Source organism: Lissotriton vulgaris, chromosome 1_1 (genome assembly GCF_964263255.1).
Source record: "Lissotriton vulgaris chromosome 1_1, aLisVul1.2, whole genome shotgun sequence".
Classification (NCBI taxonomy): Eukaryota; Metazoa; Chordata; class Amphibia; order Caudata; family Salamandridae; genus Lissotriton; species Lissotriton vulgaris.
In genome coordinates this window covers 1,698,705,808-1,698,732,970 of record NC_141685.1, presented here as the reverse complement: position 1 = coordinate 1,698,732,970, position 27,163 = coordinate 1,698,705,808, and the positions used below count along the sequence as shown (strand labels likewise).

Here is a 27,163-nt window from a genome sequence, read left to right as displayed (position 1 = left end):
ATAAGCAGGGTCCTTATAAAAGAGGTTTTATAGCCCTGGTGTTGGAGAAATTGCCTAGTTTATTTTCCCCATTGCAATTCCCCAGCCTCAGAGGTTAACATGACAATAAGTTACTCATCAATAACTAACGCTAGGGATTGCAGAAAAATATTATTCAAGGACTTAGGAGAATGGTATTGATAACACCAACAATCAAGTATTGTTGAATTTATCCTAAAATATACAAAAAATAAGTTGTAAGACTTTCTAATCTGTAAGTCAAAATTCAGCCATCTAGTGGTCTGCTCTGATTGGTCAGAGTTAAGTGGATTAGCCAGGCTGCTTTGATAAGTGGCATCCGGGGTGAGGAGCCATCCTGGGAGGAGAGGGATTTGATGCACAGGAATGCCAGAGCAAGTGGCAGGGGTTGTGAACCATGATATTCAAAGTAGGAGTGGGACAGGCAGAAGAAGACAGGCCTACCTACACCGTACCCTCTGAACTCAGCCAGATGACTGGCTTAAGGAAGGAATGTGCAGATGCCAGGTGGAGGAGACTATGGAGATGAGCCATCCTGGAGGTGGGTTCAGCTAGCCTTTGCCTCTCACCTGAGACTTCAGCCTTATTGAATTTTGGAAGAATAGTGCTTTCTGGGAGACCATGGTGCCAAACTCCGAATGAAATGGGCATGCTCTGGGGTGTTGCCATACACCTTTTTGAACAGGAGTGCCCTCCTGCTTGACCCAGAGAACACTGAATAAGTATCTGAGAGGGGCAGAGCCTTTCAGACCTAGTGCTTGAAACTACAGCCATTCCTAAGGGCTACCAAGTGGTCAGGAAAGACCGCCCTAGTGGCAGAGGATGAGGCATAGCCATTATTTTTAAGAGCATCTATTACTGTGTGCTTCTCCACTCGGAAGATGTTGCAGGGGCTGAAACCTTAGGTTTCCATCTGGTAATATCTCCCCATCAATCCATGGCCGGTTTACTTGAGTATAGACCACTGGGTCCCGCTGGGCTGTTCAGTGAAGCCATTAGTAATGCCTTTGCCCCCATTGTGTTTAAACATAAACACTGTTTCATATTAAGGGACTTTAATGTCCACATGGATAAAATCATAGATCTTGATGCTACTGAATATCTTTAACTTGAATCCCTGTTTCCTGACTCACAAAAAGGGCCATACTCTTGACCAGGTCTTTTCCACATGGGACCTAGATGTCTCTCCCCCTCGGCCACTGGTGTGGTCTGACCATTTTCTTTTAGAGTTTAGAATCCATTGTGAGATCCCACCCTCTAACATTCAGAATAAGCCCCGATTGGGCAGTTTTAGACCCTACCATTGTATTACACCCGAAGCGGTGATGGTGGCCCTTGACTCACATCCACTCGTCTTGAGTGGTAATGTGGAAGACAATGTTACTGTCCAGGACAACTGGCTTCTGCTTCGGGCAGCAGAGCTCGCCCCCCTCTCTTCTTGTCCTGCCTTGACCTCTCGAGTCTCTACTCCTTGGTTTACACCTGCTCTTAAAGAAAGCCGGAGGACCTTCAAAAGACTCGAGAGAGCGTGGCGGAAAAACTTTGAGAGCAGGGAGAAAACTGTGTATAAACGCACTTAAACTGCACCACAAATTTATCCTCAAAGAGAAAAAATATTTTTCTCATTCAGAATAGCAGCTGACAGAAATACAAATAAAGAGATTTTTAAAATAGTAAAGGAATTTGCATCCCCTAATGCTCTGACTAGGTCCTTCTCCCCCTCAGCACTATGGGTGGATCAGATGACCCTATTTTTTGCTGTCAAAATTAGAAAGATCAAGGACACTTTCCCTAGCTCCAATGAGTCTAATATTCAGGATAACGTCCCCTCCCGTCCTGACCATCCGGTGTGCTGCCCTCTCATCACGAAGTTTCCTCCTCTTTCATTGGCAACCTCATTGGGCATTTTGAAGAACCTGAAATCAGGTGCTCCTTCTGACCCTTGCCCTGCGTCTACTCTGGCATCAATAGCTCCCTCCATTAATCCCTATGTGAACAAGATTTTGAATACCTCCCTGCAGCAGGGGCTGGTTCCTGGCAAGTGGAAGGAAGCACACATTCTTCCCCTTCTGAAAAAACTCAATATGGATCCACGGCTTCCCGTTAACTATAGGCCCATTTCCCTTTTCCCTTTCTTTTCCAAAGCACTGGAAAAGTATGTTCACTCAGTCACTTCTGACTTTCTTGAGACTGACAACATTTTGCATCAGAGCCATTCTGGGTTCTGCTGGAATTTTAGCACTGAAACAGCAATTTTAGAAATTCATAAGGACATCTTGGATAAAGGTGGCAAGGCTATGCTGATATTGCTAGATCTTTCAGCAGCCTTTAACACCGTTCCTCACAGCCGACTCCTTAAGAGACTCCAGGAGGCCGGCTTTAAAGAGACGGTTCTCAAATGGTTTGCCTCTTTTCTGTCAGGGCACCAACAAACTGTGTGGGCTCCTCCTTTTTCTGCCCTAATCCCCCGTTTGGAGGTGGATGTATCTCAGGGCTCGGTGCTCAGTCCAACTTTATTCAATATGTACATGTCCCCATTGGCTAGTCTTGTTGAGTCGCATGGAGTCAAAATAGTGTTGTACGCTGACAACACCCAACTCCTTTTTACATGCGACAAGGGTTAGGAATTTAAGGGGGAAACTATTAAGCTATTAAGGCCTGCTTGTCTGTGGTGTTCTCTTGGCTCCAGCTGAATGAACTTAAATGTAATTCTGCTAAGTCAGAGATCATTTTCGTTGGTTGCCCATCTACCAACTTATGGCATACCTGCTGGCAGGACATGCACCCTCCTGCTAACCAAGTATCATCTCTAAAAAATCTTGTTGTAAAACTGGAGGACTTTCTGAGTATGAAGCAACAGGTTCAGACTGTGGCTGACCAGTGCTTTGGGTTCCTGAAATGCTTAAACAATTTCTCCCTTTACTTTCGATCCCTTGCAGGAAGATTGTGGTCCAGGCCTTGATTGGCTCTAGGCTGGACTACGTAAACATTCTTTATCTGGGGCTTCCTGAGTATCTGCTTACCCGCCTTCAAGAAGTGCAAAATGCAGCGGCCAGAGCTATTCTTTTTCTTCACCCCAGGACCCGGATGTCTGCTCATTTAAATTCTCTCCATTGGCTTCCAATCCGTGAGTGGATATAGTTTAAGGCCCTGGTGCTGGCTTTTAAGGCCTTACATGGGCACGGTGCCCCTTACTTAAGGAAGAGAGTGCAATTTTATCATCCACAACGCTCTGCCTCATTGGAGCTAGTCTGTACTCCGGTGGTGAAATAATCTCGAATTGGAGGCCGCTCCTTCTGGCTGAAAGTGGCAAGGCTATGGAATGATTTGCCACTTGCTGTGAGACTTCTCCAGGATCTGCTTACTTTCAGAAAAGCCCTAAAAACATGGCTGTTTCAGCAATAACGTAACACTTAGCGCTCTGTACACTTGTTTTTCCTGTCTAGTTCAGTCACACTAGTTCAGGGACACTCAGAAGAGTAGCTGTGCGCTTTATAAAACCCTGGTTAACATAAAGTAACAACATAACATAACATAACATAACATAACATAACATAACATAAAAGAAGAAGATCGGTTCATGCTGGAAGTTTGATTTGCCCCAGCCAGGCCGTGCACTCTGACTGATGGCGCCTGCTGCACCATCTGCAACAACAGCTCTCTGGATCAAACCTGCTTCAAAAGGACTAAAGAGTGGACTCTCTGCAAGCTACAGGCTAACAGAGCTCACCTGAACCATCACCATCAAGAATCCTCAGCCTGGAGTTACTGCAGTGGATTTATAAGGGCTTTGTCCAAGTGGATTATGGGAATTGAAGTCCCAAACTTTCAAGGACCATCTTGCAGCTTTCAGACCCTTGGAGTAAGTTTTAGACACTTTTGGACCCTCAAAGGAACTTCAGGAAGAAGTTTCAGAGTTTGAAGAAGTTTGGAGCAACTTTGCAAAAAGTTCCATAAGTGGACCAACTCGACCTTGCCAGCCAAGCCGGCAACCCTCATTAACGAGCCGGCCTGCCCTCCAGGTTCATCCAGCTGAAAAGCGCCAGAGGTCTGACTTTCAGAGGTTGTCCTGAAGCTGGTCAAAACCCAAGCTGGTGAATCCTCACCAAATCCGCCTTGGTGAGGAGCATCGAGGGACCCTGCGAGAAAAAGCTCTGTAAATGTTTCTAAGTCTGAACTTAGAAAAGGTGTATGGGACCAACCGCGAGAGTCAAGTCGCACACCATCAAGCACGAGCTGGCTTGAATCTCTGGTTCATACCTCTGAAAAGCCCCGGAGGTCTGACTTCCATAGGTTTGACCAGGAGCTTGTCACAAGGCAAGCCGGAAAAAATACACCAAATCCAGACTAGTGGAGAGCTTCGAGGGACCCCAGGAGAAAAAGCTCCAGGAAAGTTTCTAAGTCAGAAGGTAAAAACTTTGACCAAGGCCTACTGCGAGGGGTAGCCGCGCAGGGCTCCATCTGGGTCGACCTGAAGATTAAACTTTGACTTTGTCCCGGTCTAGCACAACCAGATGTCCCAATAGGTGCTATAGGTTTCTGTATGCTATATAGTGCAACATTTTTACAAATTCATATCTCTGGTTCCCAACAGTGGATTTGTTTTGTTTTTGTGTCATTTTTTGAGATAAAAATATCACCTATTTTTATAAATTGGTGTTGGATTTTTATTGTGCGCATGTGTCTTAATTATTTACTGAGTTGGTGTTTTTAAGTGCTTTACATACTTGTCTCTGAAGTCAAGCTACCAAGGGTTGAGCATCGGAATAATTTTCTGAGACCTATTCTGAGCCCTAGACTGTGTTAGTGGCCTTATTGCCAGTAGTAGATATACATTTTCCACTACTAATGATTCCCTTTCCAACAGTATAAGAATTCAAGACAAACCAGGTGCGTCTTTTCCCAGCAAAGGTGAAGAACTTAAATGATTTAGCGCCTTGTATAGAGAATGGCGGTGCGATTGCCCCACCAAACTAGAGATTCCACCGATCTATGAAAAGTTAGGTGGTGCACCAAGTTTACAATAGTGAGCCTCCACCGGCTCCTCTAGTTTAAAGCACTGACCTACTGCTCCGACCACCAAGGGGCTACTGGTCACACTTAAGGTCATCCACTCTATTGCGAGTAGGGAGACCATCACTCATTTTACTTGCCTGTGTCCAAAATGCATCACACTTGAAAATAGAGAATTCTCGACGTGTGCAAGGAGAAAACTTCCTGCGCAAAAGAGGCAGAGATAACAAACAGTTTTGGGAGTCTGTTTTCTCTACATCAAAACATTTGCAAAGCAGGTACATTGAACATAGTGCCCGCTTGAAATGCATTCAATGCTGTAAAGCAGATTCCATCAGAGCACAGAGATCCTTGCTAGGCAGGCAGAGATCTCTAAATAGGGCAGATGGTCCTCCTCAAGGGCGTTTGAGGTCACGAGCTTCACCCACCTAGTGGACCAGTGGACAGTCCATGAGAGTCTACATAAGCCCTTAGTTTTTTTTAACTATATCAGATATTCTTGCTTGAAACACTGAACTAGACGTCAAAGCCTTACAAACACAAAAGATGGCAATGCCCACCTTAATTGCACATCCAACAATGACAGTTTGTTAATGATAACGTCATATACAGAGTGATTTTTCATATGGATCAAGGTGCTATCACGGTACTAGAACACCCTGCAAACTAGTGTGTTAACTTGCCTTGGACACTGTCCTTGGTGGAAACAATGCAAAATGAAAAGTACCGAAGCACACACAAGAAGTCCCTAAAGTAAAGGTTTTTGTAAAAAGTTATCAGAAATGTAAGCTAAAGTACAAAGTCCAACTAGGTGTTTCTTCTTCTTTTTGAACATTTATTCCAATTGTTTCACCGATATCAAAACCTTATTCAGATACTCAACCCAGGGTGGTTCAAATGTGAGGTTAGCTCTTATCACAGCAAAGATTTCAGCAAGCCACTAAAGGCAACACATATTTTAAAAAGATGGTAGAAAAGTTTCCTCGCATTGCCAGAGTTTGATTTATAAGAATGACTTCTAGCCTGATGTGTACCTCGATTAACCGAACAACATTCTAAATATATTGATGAATAGCCTGAAGCCTTGGCAACCCCAACAGAGGTGGCCATAAGATCTAGGTCCGCCTAGTGCTATTAAAAATTCTACACCGATGCCACTATACATGCACCTGCATGGTGCAGATGAGCAGGGCAACAACTGCACTGTGTCTTAGGAACTGTGGCCAAACAGGAACGTTTTCCACATGACATGAAGTTGTCAAGTAATTCAGCACTATTAGGAGTCAGTGGTTACTTGTTCAAATAATATTTGTAGGAGTAACATGGAGACCTCTGCGAAGTGATGACTTTTGAATATTTGGGAAGCAACTGACCTAACCCGTATGGATCAGATATTGAATACACTGGGGTTGATGGTGGGCAAGTGCAATATTGCACGACTGTGGAGGGCAGAACCAGCCCCACAACTGAATGACTGGAAGTGAGACATGGAGGCGCATGCTAACGGGAAAGCAGGGGTTGTCCAAACAAATGGACCAATTTAGGGGAAAATTTGAATGATTATCGGAGAAAACTACGTGCTCCTATTAAAGGGGCCGGCTATGATGTTCAGACTCTACTGCTGCCTTGTAAATCTTTAATGGGTGAGGGGGGTGCCAGGGATTTTTGAGGCTGACGGGAGACTGATTATGTACGGTTAAGTCTTGGTGCTGAAATGTGTAATGCTTACTGTCATTGTTCTTTTGATTGCTTTATTTCCAATAAAATGATCTAAAATAAAATTCTAAATAGATGCTTTGAGCTAGGCCAATCATTTGGAAAACCTACTAGAATGAGTAGTACCAGACATCAGAGTGGGTACCAATTTCACATTCATAATTCTCATAATGCGGACAGAGAAGGTTATGAGAGTTCTCTCAATGTACACAGGTCTGCTAGAGTTATGCAGAATGGAGGGCCAAATTATGCAGCAGGGTTAACAAAAAAATAGGGCAAAAAAGGCAAATTATGCTGCATAATGGAGTTTGTCTGACATTGTGTTCCAGTCCTGAATGTCATCAGATACTTTTTTGTTAGTTTGTACCAGTTTAATCTTTATTTATTCAGTCAGTAGCCATTCTCAGTAGTCTCTATACCACATCTGTATCAGAGGGGCCTCTAGGTACAGAACCAATGATGTGAACCTATATTCGATTTTGCTCTTTTTTGGGTTGGGGTGTAAGCCCAATATACTGCGTCTCAAAGAGCATTCAACCCTCAATGACAGTAGCTCGGCCAGGACCTCTGTCACCAGGCCCCTGTTATTGCTAACCACCGGACAGGTCTATGTAATGTAAAGAGACTGCAGCGGCTTGTGCGCATCTTGGACAGTCGCCTCTGTGTACTGGGTAATTCTTTCAAAAGATTTGTGGGATTAAGTAAGCGTTGTGCAGGATTTTAAAGTGCAGCAGTTGAAATATAAAATTGCCTGGAACCCCCTCATGATATCCCAACACCTTGCCCCAATCTAGGTCTGTGATCGGCTCACCGGTGTCATGTGTCCGTTTAGAGCAATTGTCTTGGGGTCATGTACCCAATCTTGCAGCAACATTTTATAGATCAATGAGACACATCTGCCCCCATTTTGAAGTCCTACAATAACATTCAGCATATGTGATTATGGGGGTCATCCCAGAAAGCCAGTCCAGCATCTGGGTGTAGCTGCAGCGAGTTTATTAAACTGTAGGAATTGACCTGGGCGATTCTGAAATTAGTTCCTGTCTTTTGATTTTTTTTCCATTCAGTAACCCCCATATGGACATCTCGGTACCAGATCGCTTAAACTGAGTATTTGTCACAACTTAATGTTCGCTATATAGCACACCTGGTCTTGGAAAATAGCCACATTTTGAGAAGCTGTCTGAGAGCGAGATGAAACTGATTCTAGGTCTTTGCACCGAGTACAGAGAGGAATCTGCCTCACCTGGTCAGCAACCTAAAATCTGGAATCTGCAGGAGGTTATTGTTGGCAGATTTTAAGACTCTGTGAGGAAAGTATAGGACAAAGTGATCTGAATTAAATTTAGGACCAGTCTGATTAAATCACCTGGAGACTATGGTAAAAGATTTGAACAAAATCCGCTTTTCCAATGAAGGCAGTGGAGTTCCCTTAAACCTTTGGAAATCAAACTTTTAGGAGGAAGTTTAAGAACAAGTCTAACTACGGCATTTTGAACATACCTGAAGTTTCTTGATTAAGTTTGTAGGAATGCCCAAGTAAAGACTATTACAGCAGTCAATCCTTGACGTAATCAAGGCATGGACTACCATGTTCTTTCCCATCAAAGACAGGAACTCAAAAAAACCATTTCAGGGATTTGATCAAAGAAAACAAATCCCAGAGACTGTAGTGACTTGGTGGTAGAAATATAGATCGTTGACAACTTTTACTCCCAAATTCCTAGCTACACCTGTGGGAGAAAGGGGCATAGTAAGATAGCCTGGCCAACAATCACAGGCAGAGAACTGATTGTTATGTGAAAAACAGAGGAATTCTGGGGCATATTACCAAGGGGGGCGATAGGTAATTATCGCCGATAATTCTATCGCTCTATTAGCAAGCTGTCGCTAACTGATGTTAGCGACAGCTTTTAGGCGATAGCGAGCAGTTTGGGGCCCGCTTTGCATGTCAGCGATGTTTATCGCTAATGACATGCAAAGTGGGCGTACCCAACCAGTTAGCGACTGAAAGCAGTCGCTAACGTCGCTATCGCCTATTAGCAAGGCAGGCGTAGAGTTGGAAATATTCGCACTAAGCGCGAATATCTCCAAATACTAACACCTGCCCAGACCAGTTCTTAACCATGTTATCCAATGGGAGGTGGATAACATGGCCAAGAGTATTTCGTTGCTAATGCGTGAATATCGCTGTATTCTCAGCGATATTCATGCATTTCGCCGCTATCGCTGGATATTTTAGCACAATGGAGAAAAACGTTGCTAATAGCATGTATTCTCCGCTAACATATCCAGCGATAGGCAGCAATAAAAAAAATTGTCGCTAAGCCTATTTAGCGATAAATATCGCTACTTGTTGGTAATATACCCCTCTGTTTTCTGCATGTTACATGTTAAATGATTACAGTTCATCAATCTGAAGACTTGGGAGAAACTGTTTTTGAAGTGCGATTCGGAGCCAGAAGAGTTGTTATCCAGCGACAAAATCAATTATGTATCATCAGCATAAGACTAGTGGAGATACCAAATTATTCGATAAAAGTGATAGCCGGAGCCATATATACATTAAATAGGATAGGGCTCAAGTATGAAACTTGGGGGACACTGTGCTTCAGTACTTTTTCCTTTGATCTAAGAGGAATCATTGTCACCACCTACTTCTTATCCTTTAAAAAAGATTGAAGCCATGCCCTAGAATTGCCCCAAATTCCAATGTAGGTAAGATGCTGTTTTTAGGATATCATGCAACATTGTGTCGAATGCCGTCTTTAGGATTCAGACACTTCTAGGAGAGCGGAATTCAGTAGAATGCCAAGGTATAAAACTGAATTGAAAAACTTCAAAAAGTTTCAATGTTTCCAAATATTCCACAGGGGGGAAGTTAACAAATGTTTGTAGCTGGCATAGGGAACAAGGAGATAGGTATAACATGTGTCAGAGTCTTAGGGTCTGCACTGGGTGATTTGCATATGGCCATGTCTGAACTGTGGTGGCAGAGTGGGCTAAAGAACGGTGATGGATTAAACCCAGATCTTTTGACTGGGTGTGAGTGTTTGATTGATTCAGATGCTCCGTCCATCACCACCCCCTTTTGTACCGCTACTGGCTTTCCTCAGCAGATGTTTTACTAGGGCTATCTTCCACCTGTTTTGCAAGAAGGCCAACATTAATGACTGATTTAAAACAAAATTCAAAATCAGGTTAATGACTTCAATAGCTTTCTTGAGAATAGACGGAGTACAGGGATCTGTGGACGAGCCAGATTTACAAAGCAAGATATCATGTTCTGATTGTTCGAGCGTGATAGGTTTGAACTCAGTGAGAGAGGCATTAAAAAGTGACCCACCTTGGAACTTTTACAAAACCTCTACTGTTAGCTTATTAGAAATTAAGCAAGCTTGAATGGCTTTAATCTTCAGTGTTATGTTTAAATAAGTCAGTCAGCTTGTCACAGAGACCCTGAGAAGGGTCATAGTCTGTGAGAGCAAACTTTGGGACGAAGAAAGTCCTTGGAGATGTGAAAGATTGCACATAAGACGTTTTTGCCAATTCACTAATAGTGGACAAATACAGTATCTCTGCTTCCTTAATAGATTTGAAATATTTTTTGATAGCTGATTTGTAAATATCCCTGTCTTCTTAAAAATACCTAGCTCTCCATGACTGCTCCAGTTTTTCACAAGTCAAACTTTCTTTGGCTAAGGAGAAAGAGAACCAGGGGCTAAAACTTTTCGAATGAAGAAGATACATGTCTCTAGTAGAGTGAAAAGTTTTTCATCATATTTCCTACCTTAGGTAAACGTGGTTCCAGTACTACCTAGCCTATTGTAATCATATTTGTTGCCTTCCTCTTTCTCTCCTTTTTTCTCTCTATTTTTCGTGTTATTCTCTCATTCTTATGGGTTATATCATGTGATGATGATACATACTAATTACAAAAATAGGCTACCTATGGAGATGTGGATGGGGATTCTGTTTATCTGGATTTTTATCATGTATTACTTTACTGCTACTGTGGTACTTGATACTTTCTTACAAAGCCTGTGATCATATTGTACACCTCTTGACACTCTTAACCCTACATACTATTTTAACAACGTATATCTTTATCTTGCTTACTTTTATGGGATTAAAAATGTTTAATATAAAACAGAAGGACCATAGTCTTTATGCTCCCATCCGCCCAGGTACTGTGTTCAAATACCATCTTCCTTCTTTTTTTATTTTATGATCAAATACAAACATTTTGGAGTTATCAGTCTTCCCCTCAAGTTTATTGTTGGTGCCGTACTATCCCCGAGCTGCCAGTACTCATTGGAGGCTAACGCTTTCCCTAACAAAGAGGGTAGTGCCATCTGCATGTTGCATTACTGTTGAATACCTACCTTTAGCAGAAAGCTTTTTACAATGGGCAAAATGTTGCCTAGGTTTGCTACATAAATATTAAATGAAATAGGTGCAATAACACACCATTATTATACCTCTACTTGAAGAAAGTTTTGTTGAAACAGCAAAACCGCCACCCATCTTAATCTGGACCCAGATGTCAGTGTAAAGTGACTGTATTTCATCAATCTCTGTCATGTTATATTCCATGCTACCACTCCCCAAATTAATTTGAATTTTTGATTCGTTTCTTCCTGCAGAACTATGTCCCCCACCAAATACAAGTGCGTTTACAGAGCTCTCCACAGATAGGTATGTGGCGGGCAGTTCTGTCTACTACAATTGTGATGAGAACTACTCCAGAGAGCCGGGAACGAGCAGCCACTTTAGGTGCTTAAACAATTCCGGGCGTGTAGAGTGGACCCATGATACACAGTTTAAATGTACAAGTAAGTAGCCCACCTGAATCCGTACCTGTGACAAAGATGCTAAGTATTCTGGGTGTGGTTTGGTTCCAGAGGAAGGCATGGTTGTTTAAAGTTGGTCAATAATTGAAACTGATCAGTGATCACCCTATTTGACTTAGTAATAAAAGTTGGTCTCTCTGGAATTAAAACCTGGTGGATTATAAAAACTAGATTTTCCAGCTCTTTTTGAACATTGACAAGCATGGCATAAAATGTATTTAGTTACCCATTAGAATTGACCAGTGTCAGTTTCTGTATATACCCCAGGGGCCATGTAGCAAGTGGTTGGTGCTCCTCTGTGCCCAGGCAGCCTCCTCGCCATCTTAAGTAAGACAGACGTGGCCAGAGGTTAGGAGGCCTCCATCCTTGTACAGAGGATACATAAATAAGGTGGAGGCACATAAGTGACATTCACACCCTGAGATGTGAGAAAAGGGATGAGAATATCTATTAGATATAGTCCCAAGAATATTGGGCAGGGCTCTGGGAAGAACTATGACATCTGATGCTCATGCATTTCTCAGCGGAGACAATATGAACAGAGTAGGACAACACAAAAACTACAGTTGCTGGAAAGTAAGACACATCTAGAGGCAATCTAGAAATACCAGCTATTTATTTCAATACCAACTTCAAGAGAGAAGTGTCTCACTTTACAACGTTTCTGGTAATTGTTCCAACTCAATCCACAGAGTGCAACTTCATAAGTTCTAGATATCGAGGTGTGGCGGCGTGTGTGGAAAAGGCGAGAGTTGCAGTTCCTAATGATGCCGGTTGTTGTCATTCAAATTGAGACACTTATACACATACACCTATAAACTGAATATTCTCAGTGTATGCTGCAAAATATAAATATAAATGACCCTGAGAACTGCTTCCAGAACAATGGCAAAAAATTGATGGTGTGAAGGAGAGCTTGCAAATTAATAGTACATTAAGGTTTTTTACCGTACGGATTTGTGTGGCGAATTAAACCAGGTGATGCACAGGGCATGTATTTTTCACATTTTGGATTTTAAAAACACATATTTTTTAGTATCATTCACTTACGACACCTATCTTTTTTCTAGTATTGAATCTGATCCATGCTTTTCATGCTGTTCATCTCACTCCTGAACTGCTTCTCTAGTTGGATTTGGATGCAGATGTCATGTCAATGTGTAGTTGGTATTGTTCAATCACCTGAGTCTGGAGAGTGAACATACAAATTAAACGTTAGTGTACATCACTAAAGTACTTTTCTGGTGGATAGGCTGGGTTGTCCCCAACCTCTCTATTTGTTAGGACTGACGTTAACCAAGATCTTTTTATTTTACTAAAATAATATGTATAATATACTTACATAGAGGGGCTTTGAGCGACCTCTTTTCACCCATTGATTTATTCTTGACTCATTCCATTTTGCTTCCACCCACTGCAGCATACAACATGGGTCAGGCTACTTCAGCCATTGGCTAACTTCACTTTGAGTTACTGCTTTTACCACTTTCACAAGGTGCACATTCACAGTTCCCTTCAGTGCTAGTGTTTTTGATTTTACTTTGTCGTTACTTTAGTGTAGCCTTTGTTTGTAGAGCATGATGTGATAGCAGGATGCTTTTTCACATCATACCAGCAGCTCACATTAACTCTGCCTTCCTCTATCTTCTTTCTTTCTTTCTTTCTTTCTTTCTTTCTTTCTTTCTTTCTTTCTTTCTTTCTTTCTTTCTTTCTTTCTTTCCTTCTTTCTTTCTTTCTTTCTTTCTTTCTTTCTTTCTTTCTTTCTTTCCTTCCTTCCCAAAGGGAAGAGGCTGGCAGCTAATGCTAGACTGACTGGCTTTTTTAAGTCTGTGTTAGCTAATACCTTTTGATTTTACTAAAAATGATGTGTATAACATGGTTACCTAAAAGGGTTTTCAGCTAGACTTCATCCATTAGTCTATGGTTTTGTCATTCCCATTTTCTTCCACCGATTCAAGCGTGCATCAAACAGCAATGTGTCAATCTACTTCACTAATAAAAGAGAGAGGGACCCCAAAACCAAAGGGATAGGGTACGGAAGTCAATCTACTTCAGCCATTGGGGGCAATGTGTCAGCCCACTTTAGCCACTGACCGACTTCACCATGAGTTACAGCTTGCTTCCCTTTCATGAAGGGCACCAGTAAGCACTACTTAGTTTATATTTGAACGTTAGAACATTTGTTTATTTTTCATCAGAAAATCAACTTAAATCAGCATGACATTCATATTCATGTTACATTTGTGAAAACATGTATTCTTTTGCCAACATATACATAACTCTCTTCAAATTGATATCGTACATCATAATATCAATACATTTAGTGTTCACCCAATGCATTTCGTGGCGCGAGCCCCTTCGTCAGGGGTCTGTGTGTAGATAAAAAGAGGAAAAGAAAAGGAATCGTATTACTATTGATGCACTATCGTAAATAAAATTGAGTCTCTAAGTAATGTATGTTTCTTACCGCAAACTAGGTGAAATCAATTGGAAGTTACACTTTTGTTAGATTATTGGTGTGATCTGCATGACAACAAAAGATACGTATAAGTATGTGGAGTTTATAAAACCGGTGTTATGTATGAGAAAATTCTCAATGGAACATGATGTTACCTGTGTTCTTGTATTGATTAAGTCTGTAGGGACAGAAAGGGTGGAAAACACAAAGTTAGGATTATGGGGGGTATTATATTTGCATTGCATGAGCCTGAAGCTGGATTATTCAAGGGGTTGGTAAATATGCATAAGTTCTCACCTTATGTATGCTGACTGTTAATCAAGGAGCCTGTGCGGGGATAGAAGGGGTTCCTAGTTAATACTGCAAAATAGCAGTGAGCACGGTAAGTAAAAACCTCAATAATATAGGAGGTTACCTGAGAGTCCTACTTGGTAGACATCGGGCTCAGCAAGTGCTCGAGAAAAGGGTGAAAAGATCTGCCGAAAAAGTAAACATAGGGGATAGTGAAAAGCTGGCCAACGTGCTATTCATTCAGGTTACAAAGCGGGTAAAAGGCTCTGCGGATGGTTTTTTAAAAAACAGGTCTTACCGGAGCAGAATGCTCGGTGGTCGCGTCTCGGCGTTTTTTCGATGTGAATGCGAAGGCGGTAGTCCTTTCTTTATTCACATTGTTGTTAATCGCGTCAATATCGAAAACAGACTGGGGTGGTCGCAATGTAAACGGCGGCTGTTCCTGCTATTATTCCAAACTTACGCTTTATTGTAAATAACTGAATGGAGAAGGTTCTAATTCACGTTACGATATTATGTTAAATTTTCATGTTTATTACGGGATGAGGTGCTTGTAAGAGTTAAGATCTTACACATTTACTATTTATAATGTGGATAGCGGGAGTCGCCATTTTGAAATGGTGTACAAGCTCGGTGTGTGGATTCAGTAGGCATTAGTGACAGGCTGGATATATTGAGGAGAGGCTCAATAAGTGTCAAGGTTTTACAGCATGGTAAAGGAATAGACTAAGCGAGTAGGAGATCAAGGGAGAGTGAATTGTGTAGCATGTGGTGGGATTTTGGTTTTTCGAAAAATGCCAGGTATTATCTCTAATATAAGTGCAGCATATGCCTCTCATTCAATAATGACTATTCCTTACTTTTGATACAAATTCAATATACAACCCTTATATGAGTTTAGATCCTGCACATTTACTATTTATAGTGTGGATAGCGGGGGTCGCCATTTTGGAGTGGTGTGCAAGCTCGGTGTGTGGATTCAATAGGCATTAGTGACAGGCTGGATATATTGAGGGGAGGCTCAATGAGTGTCAGAGTTTAACAGCTTGGTAAAGGAATAAACTAAGCGTGTAGGAGATCAGAGGAAAGTGAAATGTGACACATGTGGTGGGATTTTGGTTTTTCGGAATTGCCACATTATTTTCTCTGATATAAGTGCGACATATGCCTCTCATTTAACAATGACTATTCCTTACTTTTGAAACAGCGTTCAATATACAGCCCTGCCTATTTACATTCTTTGAGTAGTGTACAATATGCATCTTATTGCACCAAATTAAGTCGACGAGGTTGTGAAGAAGTGGGGTATGGAAAGTGTGAGCGGGCAATTGTGTTTGGTGGGAAACTGATGATGAAGTGTTAAGTTTGTGTGACTGTGCCGTGAGCCATATTCGATTATTTGGAATCTTAATTGGGCGATGGAGTGTCCCATTTCGTTCCAATGCTTTGCCAGGGGTGCAGTCAAATTCTTGTTACGTATGCGGCTTTTGTGTTCTGACAGCCTGATTTTCAATTTTCGGTCTGTTTTTGAAAATCAGGCTGTCAGAACACAAAAGTCGCATGGTTCCTCAAAGATTGGGCATAGACAATGCCAAAATTTTAATTCAAAGAGAAACATTTTGGATTCGAAAGCTTCAGACCCTTATCCCAAATGGATTGAATGATAAGCTAGACCTTATATGTTTCCTATAGGTATTCAAACCTGAAGAGACCGCAAACCACTACAGTTCTTTAGACAATACCCACTGATCAACCCACTGTTCACATCGCAGCACAGACCGAATATGGCTCACGGCACAGTCACACAAACTTAACACTTCATCATCAGTTTCCCACCAAACACAATTGCCCGCTCACACTTTCCATACCCCACTTCTTCACAACCTCGTCGACTTAATTTGGTGCAATAAGATGCATATTGTACACTACTCAAAGAATGTAAATAGGCAGGGCTGTATATTGAACGCTGTTTCAAAAGTAAGGAATAGTCATTGTTAAATGAGAGGCATATGTCGCACTTATATCAGAGAAAATAATGTGGCAATTCCGAAAAACCAAAATCCCACCACATGTGTCACATTTCACTTTCCTCTGATCTCCTACACGCTTAGTTTATTCCTTTACCAAGCTGTTAAACTCTGACACTCATTGAGCCTCCCCTCAATATATCCAGCCTGTCACTAATGCCTATTGAATCCACACACCGAGCTTGCACACCACTCCAAAATGGCGACCCCCGCTATCCACACTATAAATAGTAAATGTGCAGGATCTAAACTCATATAAGGGTTGTATATTGAATTTGTATCAAAAGTAAGGAATAGTCATTATTGAATGAGAGGCATATGCTGCACTTATATTAGAGATAATACCTGGCATTTTTCGAAAAACCAAAATCCCACCACATGCTACACAATTCACTCTCCCTTGATCTCCTACTCGCTTAGTCTATTCCTTTACCATGCTGTAAAACCTTGACACTTATTGAGCCTCTCCTCAATATATCCAGCCTGTCACTAATGCCTACTGAATCCACACACCGAGCTTGTACACCATTTCAAAATGGCGACTCCCGCTATCCACATTATAAATAGTAAATGTGTAAGATCTTAACTCTTACAAGCACCTCATCCCGTAATAAACATAAAAATTTAACATAATATCGTAACGTGAATTAGAACCTTCTCCATTCAGTTATTTACAATAAAGCGTAAGTTTGGAATAATAGCAGGAACAGCCGCCGTTTACATTGCGACCACCCCAGTCCGTTTTCGATATTGACGCGATTAACAACAATGTGAATAAAGAAAGGACTACCGCCTTCGCATTCACATCGAAAAAACGCCGAGACGCGACCACCGAGCTTTCTGCTCCGGTAAGACCTGTTTTTTAAAAAACCATCCGCAGAGCCTTTTACCCGCTTTGTAACCTGAATGAATAGCACGTTGGCCAGCTTTTCACTATCCCCTATGTTTACTTTTTCGGCAGATCTTTTCACCCTTTTCTCGAGCACTTGCTGAGCCCGATGTCTACCAAGTAGGACTCTCAGGTAACCTCCTATATTATTGAGGTTTTTACTTACCGTGCTCACTGCTATTTTGCAGTATTAACTAGGAACCCCTTCTATCCCCGCACAGGCTCCTTGATTAACAGTCAGCATACATAAGGTGAGAACTTATGCATATTTACCAACCCCTTGAATAATCCAGCTTCAGGCTCATGCAATGCAAATATAATACCCCCCATAATCCTAACTTTGTGTTTTCCACCCTTTCTGTCCCTACAGACTTAATCAATACAAGAACACAGGTAACATCATGTTCCATTGAGAATTTTCTCATACATAACACCGGTTTTATAAACTCCACATACTTATACGTATCATTTGTTGTCATGCAGATCACACCAATAATCTACCAAAAGTGTAACTTCCAATTGATTTCACCTAGTTTGCGGTAAGAAACATACATTACTTAGAGACTCAATTTTATTTACGATAGTGCATCAATAGTAATACGATTCCTTTTCTTTTCCTCTTTTTATCTACACACAGACCCCTGACGAAGGGGCTCGCGCCCCGAAATGCATTGGGTGAACACTAAATGTATTGATATTATGATGTACGATATCAATTTGAAGAGAGTTATGTATATGTTGGCAAAAGAATACATGTTTTCACAAATGTAACATGAATATGAATGTCATGCTGATTTAAGTTGATTTTCTGATGAAAAATAAACAAATGTTCTAACGTTCAAATATAAACTAAGTAGTGCTTACTGGTGTCCTGGTGCTCTACCAGGCCATAATCACCCGATAATTCATAGTTTGTAGGCTACATACCAGCATAGCACACATACCGAACAAACGTCTCACTCAACTCATCTAAAAGAGTGCAGCTACCCTCCCAAATTCATTCCCTTTCATGAAGAGCACAACAACACACAAAGTAGTTTTCTTCAGTGCCAGGGAGTACTATGTCAATGTGTGCTTTTCTGAGACAAAAAACATTTTTGCCTTTAGCCAATGTTTTTGTTTACATTGATGAGTTCTGCTGCTTCCTGACCAATAACGTTTTACAAAAACCATGTCAAAGGAAAACAAGAATTGCCAAAAGGCTGGCGGCCAACAACAGACTTTAAGGCTTTGCCAATGCTTATTTTAAACTTTGTATTGGTTTTCATGCAATCAATCAATCAATCAGTGACACTTATAAAGCGCGCTACATACCCGTGGGGTCTCAAGGCGCTGGGGGGGGGGGGAGCCGCTACTGCTCGAACAGCCAGGTCTTCAGCTTCTTCCTGAAGGAGAGGTGGTCTTGGGTCAGGCGCAGGTCGGTCGGGAGGGAGTTCCAGGTCTTGGCGGCCAGGTGGGAGAAGGACCTTCCTCCTGTAGTCGCTCTTCGGATGCGGGGGACGGCGGCGAGGGCGTGGTTGGCTGATCGGAGGTGGCGTTTGGGAGCGTAGAAGTTGACTCGGCTGTTGAGGTAGCTCGGGCCTTGGTCGTGTAGGGCTTTGTGTGCGTGGGTGAGGAGGCGGAAGGTGATTCTTTTGTTGATGGGGAGCCAGTGAAGGTCTCGCAGATGTCCGGAGATGTGGCTGGTTCGTGGGATGTCGAGGATGAGTCTGGCTGAGGCGTTCTGGATCCGCTGGAGTCTCTTCTGGAGCTTGGCGGTGGTCCCGGCGTAGAGGGCGTTGCCGTAGTCCAGTCGGCTGGTGACGAGGGCCTGGGTGACGGTCTTCCTGGTCTCGGTGGGGATCCACCAGAAGATCTTCCGTAGCATGCGTAGGATGTTGAAGCATGCCGAGGAGACGTTGTTGACTTGCCTGGTCATGGAGAGGGAGGAGTCCAGGATGAAGCCCAGGTTGCGTGCATGGTCTGTCGGTTTGGGTGCGGTGCCCAGGGCGGGAGGCCACCAGGAGTCGTCCCAGGCGGAGGGAGAGGAGCCCAGGATGAGGACCTCCGTCTTGTCCGAGTTCAGTTTCAGGCGGCTGGTCGTCATCCACTCGGCTACCTCTTTCATCCCTTCGTGCAGGTTGGCTCTGGCGGCGGCGGGGTCGTTGGTCAGGGAGAGGATCAGCTGGGTGTCGTCGGCGTAGGAGATTATGCTGAGGTTGTGTTTGCGTACGATGGCCGCGAGGGGGCTCATGTAGACGTTGAAGAGGGTGGGGCTCAGAGATGATCCTTGGGGGACGCCGCAGATGACTTCGGTGGCCTCTGACTTGTACGGTGGTAGGCGGACTCTCTGTGTTCTCCCGTCGAGGAAGGAGGTGATCCACTCCAGCGCCTTGTCCTGGATTCCGACGTTGCTGAGGCGCCGTACTAGGGTGCGGTGGCAGACCGTGTCGAATGCCGCGGAGAGGTCTAGGAGGATGAGGGCCGCTGTTTCTCCATTGTCCATCAGGGCTCGGATGTCGTCGGTGGCGGCGATGAGGGCGGTCTCGGTGCTGTGGTTGGCTCGGAAGCCGGACTGTGAGGGGTCGAGGGATCCGTTCGTCTCGAGGAAAGCGGCCATCTGCTTGTTGACGGTCTTCTCGATGACTTTGGCTGGAAACGGGAGGAGCGAGATGGGGCGGTAATTCTTGAGGTCGGTGGGGTCCGCTGTTGGTTTCTTGAGTAGGGCGCTGAGTTCGGCGTGTTTCCAGCTCTCGGGGAAGATGGTGGTGTCGAGGGATGTGTTGATGATGTCTCGCAGGTGGGGTGCGATGACAGCGTCGGCTTTGTTGAAGACGTGGTGAGGGCAGGGGTCGGTCGGTGATCCGGAGTGGATGGAGTTCATCGTGCGGATGGTGTCTTCGGTGCTGATCGGGGTCCAGGCGCGGAGGGTGGTGGTGGGGGGTGGTTGTTCGGTCATGGTGTGCGTTGGTTGGTTGTTGAAGCTGTTGTGTATGTCCGCGATCTTGTTGTGGAAGTATGAAGCCAGGGAGTTGCAGAGGTCTTGCGATGGGGTGATGTCGTTGTTTCCTGCGCTGGGGTTGGAAAGCTCTTTGACGATGTTGAAGAGTTCCTTGCAGTTGTGTGCGTTGTTGTCCAACCGGTCCTTGAATGCTGTTTTCTTGGCAATGAGCATGTATGTTGCTCCATGTGAGAAGTTGGCCTGGTATATGATGCTCACTAGTTCTAGTGATCACCTTGTACCATGCCAAGCAACCCTTATGATGATTGGTTGTAAGTCAACCTTATAGACCAGCTATCCTAGTAGCGTGGACAAAGCAGTCTTAGGCTAAACTCTGTAAAGGCATGTGAAGCAAGCTGTTTTACCATGCACAATCCCCTTGAATACCAAGTGAATGGACACCACACAGATATATATTGAAAATATATATATATTTATTTACTACAAATATCCCCTATACTCTTTATGAGCACAGAAGCAAATGCGTTAAAACAAAACACAGTTAAAATACACAAAAGTTGCACAATATGGATGAGCCCTAGGGGCCACCTAAACCATATACTAAAATAGTGGTATAAGAACCACCAATCGGAAAAGAAGTAGGCCTAGGGCCTTGGGAATCGCTGGAGCTGATCGGGACTAGCAGTGACTAAGTCGGGAAAGGCCCGCGGGACTCGGGTGCAGCGCTTAAAGCACACGCATGCACCAATGCAATGTCAATGGTGCGTAAACGTTACAAAGTTACTGTTTAAGGAACCTTCCGACTGACCTAGAAGGACGAAACTTTAGACATATACACTAGAGGTGTGTACCAGTGTAGGAACACCGGCGTTGCTGAGTTACCTCACCCACAGGAAGCGGGTGCACAGGTGCACAGTAGTGTTGGGTTTCGTCACGCAGGTCGATGGTGCCTGAAGATGAAGATGCTGCAGGCGGGTCGTCGAGGAGAGTTCCGGTGAATCCAAGGGTGGATCTGAAGTGGTGAAGATCTGAAAGCAGAGGGGACAATGTTCAAAGTCACTAGCCAGTGACTACCGTGGAACCAGGATGGAACCAGGCGATGTCGGGTGCAAACAGGCGAAGAGGTGTAGCTTGTCTCCGCAGCCACGTGGACACGAAGAGGTTGAGGATGTCCAGGAGTCGATCACAAGCTGTCCCACAAAGGCTCTAGCTGATGGCGGTGTCGGCAACTTGATTGAAGCAAACAGGCCTTGGCTAATGCAAGCCACACTGGAAGTGAAGAAAGCTTGTCACTCGGACCAGCAAGGTCAGAGCGGGTGCTCCTTTTCGGGGGAGCGAGGGCCAGTCTGGAGCAACCAGACCAGTGGTGTTGTTTGTAGGTTTTGTTGCCAAGATGGTCACTAGCCACGTGGCAAGTGGCTGGGATGGCGCATCGAGTGGCAAAGTGCAAAAGGGCCCCACGCAGATTGTGGAGATGCTGGGGGGCTGATCTTCGCTGAAAATGCTGCTCGGTGGTGGGGCTTCTCAAACCTTAAAGCACAGCATCGAGGGTGCCTCGGGTGCTGCGCAGTCAGCTTCTCAGGGGTCTTTCAAGATGGCCGGTCCCACGTCTCTCGGTGCCTCCACGGGTCTCTTCTTTTCAGGGACTGTGGATCGGGCTCTGAGATGTCTGGGAGTCTGGGTCTCCTCAGGCTCTGGGCTCGGGCTCCGGCAGGAGGCGGCGGCAAAGCAGACGTCGAGTTGCTGGATGGTGCCTGTGTTCACAGGGTGGCCACTCCTTGGCCACAAGGGAGATGCTCTTCAGCCTTCTGTGCAGCAGAATGTCGAAGTCCAGGCGTCTTCTTTGTTTCAAGTCGATGTCAGGATGATCTGAGGTGCTATGGCACTGCTCCCACTCTTATTCCCAATCTGAGGGGTGGATCACCTCCTAGGTCCCTCCTCTGGGTGGGACCAGGAAGGGGGGTGGTTACACCCCCTTTCCTTTGTCCAGCTCCGTGCCAGGACTGGGGCTGGAAAGCCCCAGCACCGGTTTGGACTGGCTTATGCACGACGCCACCTTGTGTGCCCCAGGCATGTCTGATTCTATTCAGCCCTGTCCTACCCAATACACAAAATCCTGTCTGTGGTGGTGCTCGCACCTCCCAAGGCAGGAAACCCTTTGTCCAAGCCTCCCTCGCTGGAAGGACTCCCAGCAGCAGGAGGTCAGACTTGTATCTGTGGTGGCAGCATCCATTTTGTGATGCTGAGGCTCGGGTTAACTTTAACCGGGGTTCAGGTTATGTACATGTCGTGTCCCTCTAGAAGGGTGGAATGCTATCCCCGTCGACAGGACTGTCGAGGGGATAGTATTCCAAATCGTATGACTCCTTACTCGACATGTTTTGATAAAGCCAAACCAAAGTTAGCATATAACCGCGAGGATTATAATGCAGTTAAGAGTATATGGTATGGCAATATCCCGGAACAGCTAAGGGAGTTGTTCCCGACATCTGCAGACGGGCTCAGCTCGTGCCAGAGTGTCATCTCACATGAAACCAAGCACTCTGCCTCCAGGATTGCTGAGGCCTTCCATAGGAGTGGCTTATAGGTTAACATGTGTCCAGTTAGGGTTAGATATAGGGATACTATATCTAAGTAAGAGGTGATTACACCAACTTACCCCAGCTGAGTGATCAGCCAGTTGTGTCAAATATGGAGGCCAGGCCAGGGGTGGCACAATACATGCTGCAGCCCCTGGTAGGCCTTGGATACACCTATGCCCTGGGTACCTGGAGTACACTGTTACAGGGGCTATAAGGTGAACAAGTTCCAATTCGTAATGCACCTAGAGTGCATTGGCATTCATTTAGAGAGAGAACAGCAGGCTGTGGGTCTGATTAGCAGGCCCACAGCCACATTAAGTCATAAACCAATGAAGCAAAAAGCAAAAAATTGGGGTGACCATAGGATAGCAGACCCTACTCTCCTACACTCCACTCCTCATATAAGCGAGACAGGGGTGCTCACTATAGCCTAGCAATATTATGCTAGACTGCAACAATGTCCCTGTTACAGAACAAATGTTGATTCCTGGTGACGGTATGTCCTAGATATGTCATGGAAGTGTTAGTTATCTTGGAGCTGTCTTGGTGAAAGTATAGCAGAATTATTTTAGATATGACACTGACAGGTGTCTTCGTTTATCACTGCTTACTGCTTTCAGGACCCTGTCTTATCCCACCCAACAGTCCTCTATCCTTCAGCAGGGCAAATGAAAGGTTATAGGTTATCTGTGCGATAGTTGCAAATCTAGCCCACAGTCTGTAATTTCAATCTACCAGGAATCCCAACGGCTCAATTAACTTAACTTTTTCACATCTAATTTTTCTTTTAATGTCGTGTCTTCATTTGCTCTTAAATGGATTTTTATCACTTCCTTTATAAGTTATACACATACAGAGGTAGATGGGTGTTGAGGACGATAAAGAAAATGAGGCTGATGACGAAGAGCAAGTATCAAGCAATGCAAAACACGTGAGTCCGTTATTGCAGCTTGATATAGACCCTGTACTTTGATACAGATGGACATAGTACTAAGGTACTCACTGCTAAGAAAGTCAATTCCAGCGGGTTGCAAACCTACACAATCAACTTATGGCATTGATTAACTTGCTGAAACCTATGTGATACTCACAGAAATTGAAAAATACTGTTGTGTAAATGTTTTACAATTAAATGCAAGGAATGAGTGTATTCATTTACCTAACTCATCTCTGTATGTTTACAGAAAGTGACATTCTTAATGTCTTCTTAGCAGGGCAAAACAATGACACAAACCAGAGAACAAGGAAGAACGACACTCGTCCTGTGGACAGCGAAAAAGAAAAAAACAGTCAGGCCCTGGAAGGTAAAAAACATATCATATGGCAATTGTGTGATATCCGTCTAATTTCTTCTTTGTACTTGAAGGTATTAAAGGATCCGTTAACTCTTGAGATGCTAAAACCTACCAGTGAGAAGAATAGATATTGTAACAACTGCTGTCTTGGTCACTTCTCTCAGCAAGTGCCATTGATTGCTGATGCATTGTAACAAGAATGTTTTCAGCAACATTCAGACAAACTTTAGGTCTAGGGATATTCAGTACTGCCAATAACACATATGCGAGAGGGGGGTACACCATGCAAACCACAGCAGCACGAAGAAGCAAAAAGAAGCGCAAAGAACCGTTCTTCAGTGGAACAGAAAATAATTAGTAAATCGAATGTACTGTCAATTAAATATATAAATATAAAAGAACGAATGCTCAAAACCATATTTATTCACAATCTTGTGCATCCACTTATCCTTTCTTCGAGCCAACATCTAGCAATAAACGCACAATTAAAAACTTAAATGCGTTGTAATATTGGCCACTTTTTATTAACTCAGAAAATTTATTTTGGGCATGAAAGCTAAGTAAGTTCCAATATGCCAAAAGATTGTACACTTCTACTAACCCAGCCTTTTATATCAAATCACGGGTCATATTATCAAGAAAGGGCGATACATTATCGCCGCTTTTATCGGCAGGAAACTGCCGTTAAAGCGGCGATAATGGGCTTGATGATATGCCCTCGTGAATTCCCATAGAAGCCCAGGTTCTGGTGTTAACCTGGGCTTCTATGGGAATTCACAAGGGCATATTATCAAGCCCATTATCGCCGCTTTAGCAGCAGTTTCCTGCCGATAAAAGCGGCGATAATGTATCGCCCTTTCTTGAAAATATGGCTCCACGTCTTTCATTCTGTTCGGGGAACTTGGAACATTAGATCTGTTCCACATCGAAAAAGATAGCCCTGATCTTGCTGGACTTCCTAACTATTCCTATGTCTCTGCCAGAGCTGCCGTTCCCTCCGCACCTTGCCCGGTCGTGAGGGTTAGGAAACCTGCTCATTCCTAAGGCAAAGGTAATCCAGCTCGTGGAATCTCCTCCAATTTCACTATTTCCTCCGAAAATGAAGGATTTCCCACCCAGCTCAAAATCAGATTCTGAATATCTCACTCTATCAACTCCCACCTATCTACTGCAGTAACACGTGATCCCAACTCATCCTTGGCTGTCTGTACAGCACCCAATTACTCATGTTGCTAGCCAGCTCTGTGCTTTGGAAATACTTCTACAGACCGATACATAAATAAGATATAGTAGAGTGCTAATTCACCTCTAAAATGTTATTTATTTAAGCATATCTCGGTGACAGACATCCTATGTTAGTCAAGAGGCAGTCTGAGAACGCCTATGGCCACTCGGGACCACCCAAAGTCTAAAACAAACATGGTTGTCAAGAGTAAGCATACACACCCCTTCTGGAAATGTCTTAAGATGTAGCTGTTTGATTCAGGCTAAACTGCGACCTGATTCCATAGTTCCTAATTGTGTAGTGCCACGAGACCTCTTTGAGCTGAACAATACACTCCACAAGTGATCACATAGAGAGATAGATCAAATATTTTTATGAGAGGAAGCTCGGGTAATCCTTGAATAACAGCTGATAAAATGTCAGTCCAATGGGGAGGGGGGGCTACTTTCTGTGGCCAGGGATTTGGAAACCCAAGACAAAGTTTGGCTTGGGGAAATGGTCATGAAGCCTCTCATGATAGGGTGTGTAGTAAGTACTATGTGCAGACTACCTGTAGCTCAGCGTTGTAGAAGTCAGATTTTGTATGTAATTGTGCAGAGAAGGCTGTGCCTGTATTGTAATTGGTTACAATATTGGAGTAAAGTGCTCAATGTGTGAGGAAGCAGAGAAAAGATATTTGGAAAGGGAGCTACTGACTAAGGCAGTAGCACCTGAAGAGCACCTGAAAGAGACCACTTAGCCAAAGAGACAGCAGATCTGAGATTAACTGCTGTTTTCTTCCCTGAGAGCAGAGAGTGGCATAGCAATCTCTATATAAACTCAACATGCGTGCAATTTCCTGAGGTCCTCTTTGCACTAATCAGACAGGAAGACCTGAGATACTACCTTTATCCACCAACAGGTCTGGCTATCACCTGTCTGGAAAATGGATGGAAAATGGATGAGCAGCAGGGCTCAGAATAATTGTACTTTGTGTAAACTCCATGATTATCTAATGCTTGCAACAACTGTCATGGAGACTGAGTATTGATAAGAGCAGGTAGGTATGGCATGGATAGATGGAAGGGTTGAATGGCACTAATCAAGAAAATCAATATCGACATACTCAAAGATCACTAAATAAATATTGATAATAGAAATAGCGCAAACCTCTGCTTAACTAATAAACACACATATTGATGACAAAATACTGCAGAAAACCTACAACAACGATATCATAAACAAAAACTATAGAAATAACAAATATCATCTGCACATTAATACTAGGGAAACCTAACAAAAATCGTGAACCCAAAATACCAAAACCAGGAAAGTCATCAAAATTGTAAAATAAAGTACACAATATTACATTAAGTATATATACAAATAGGGGGCTGGCCAAGCCGCCTATGAGGGCAGACCTGCTTTGCTGAGACTTCACGATCGGGCCAGCATATCGCCCGTTTCTCAGCGCCATTCTGGACTGCTAAAATGCCAGACAAGTGGCGGAGGGCGAGCTGCACCTGACGGTTCTCCCAAGACCCAATAACCGAGGGCATTATCAAGGGAAAACCGAAGAAAACAGAACTCGGGCTGATGGTGGCAAGATGGCGTACGCCCGCTCCTAACTGCAGGCCCTGAGTGACGGAGCCTATAATGAACATCGCTAGCAGCGAAGAGAATCAGCGCACCACCGCAACCGCTCCCGCCGCTGGTTCACCACAACACAGACTTCCGGCGTAAGTTACAACCTGCGGTGTCGGAGACCTGACCAAGATCAAGGGAGGCCCTCTTATCAGCAATGCCTGGGCCTAAGATGGCGCCTAGGTCAGGAAACAATCTGCGCTACTGAGACCGTGACCCAGGGGCCTTCCAA

General features: G+C 43.9%; 1 protein-coding gene across 3 annotated transcripts in view; it reads left to right on the top strand.

Annotated features, from left to right (window-relative positions):
• Window positions 1-27,163, top strand: part of LOC147751081 (uncharacterized) — a 227,866-nt gene that overhangs the window by 39,240 nt on the left and 161,463 nt on the right. For 2 of the 3 annotated variants that reach the window (XM_086937707.1, XM_086937699.1), the window contains exons 2-3: window positions 11,394-11,582; window positions 24,000-24,092. In XM_086937707.1, coding sequence (XP_086793833.1) covers window positions 11,394-11,582; window positions 24,000-24,092 — 282 coding nt within the window. The remainder of the gene's footprint in view (window positions 1-11,393; window positions 11,583-23,999; window positions 24,093-27,163) is intronic. The other variant, XM_086937716.1, reaches the window with a different exon arrangement.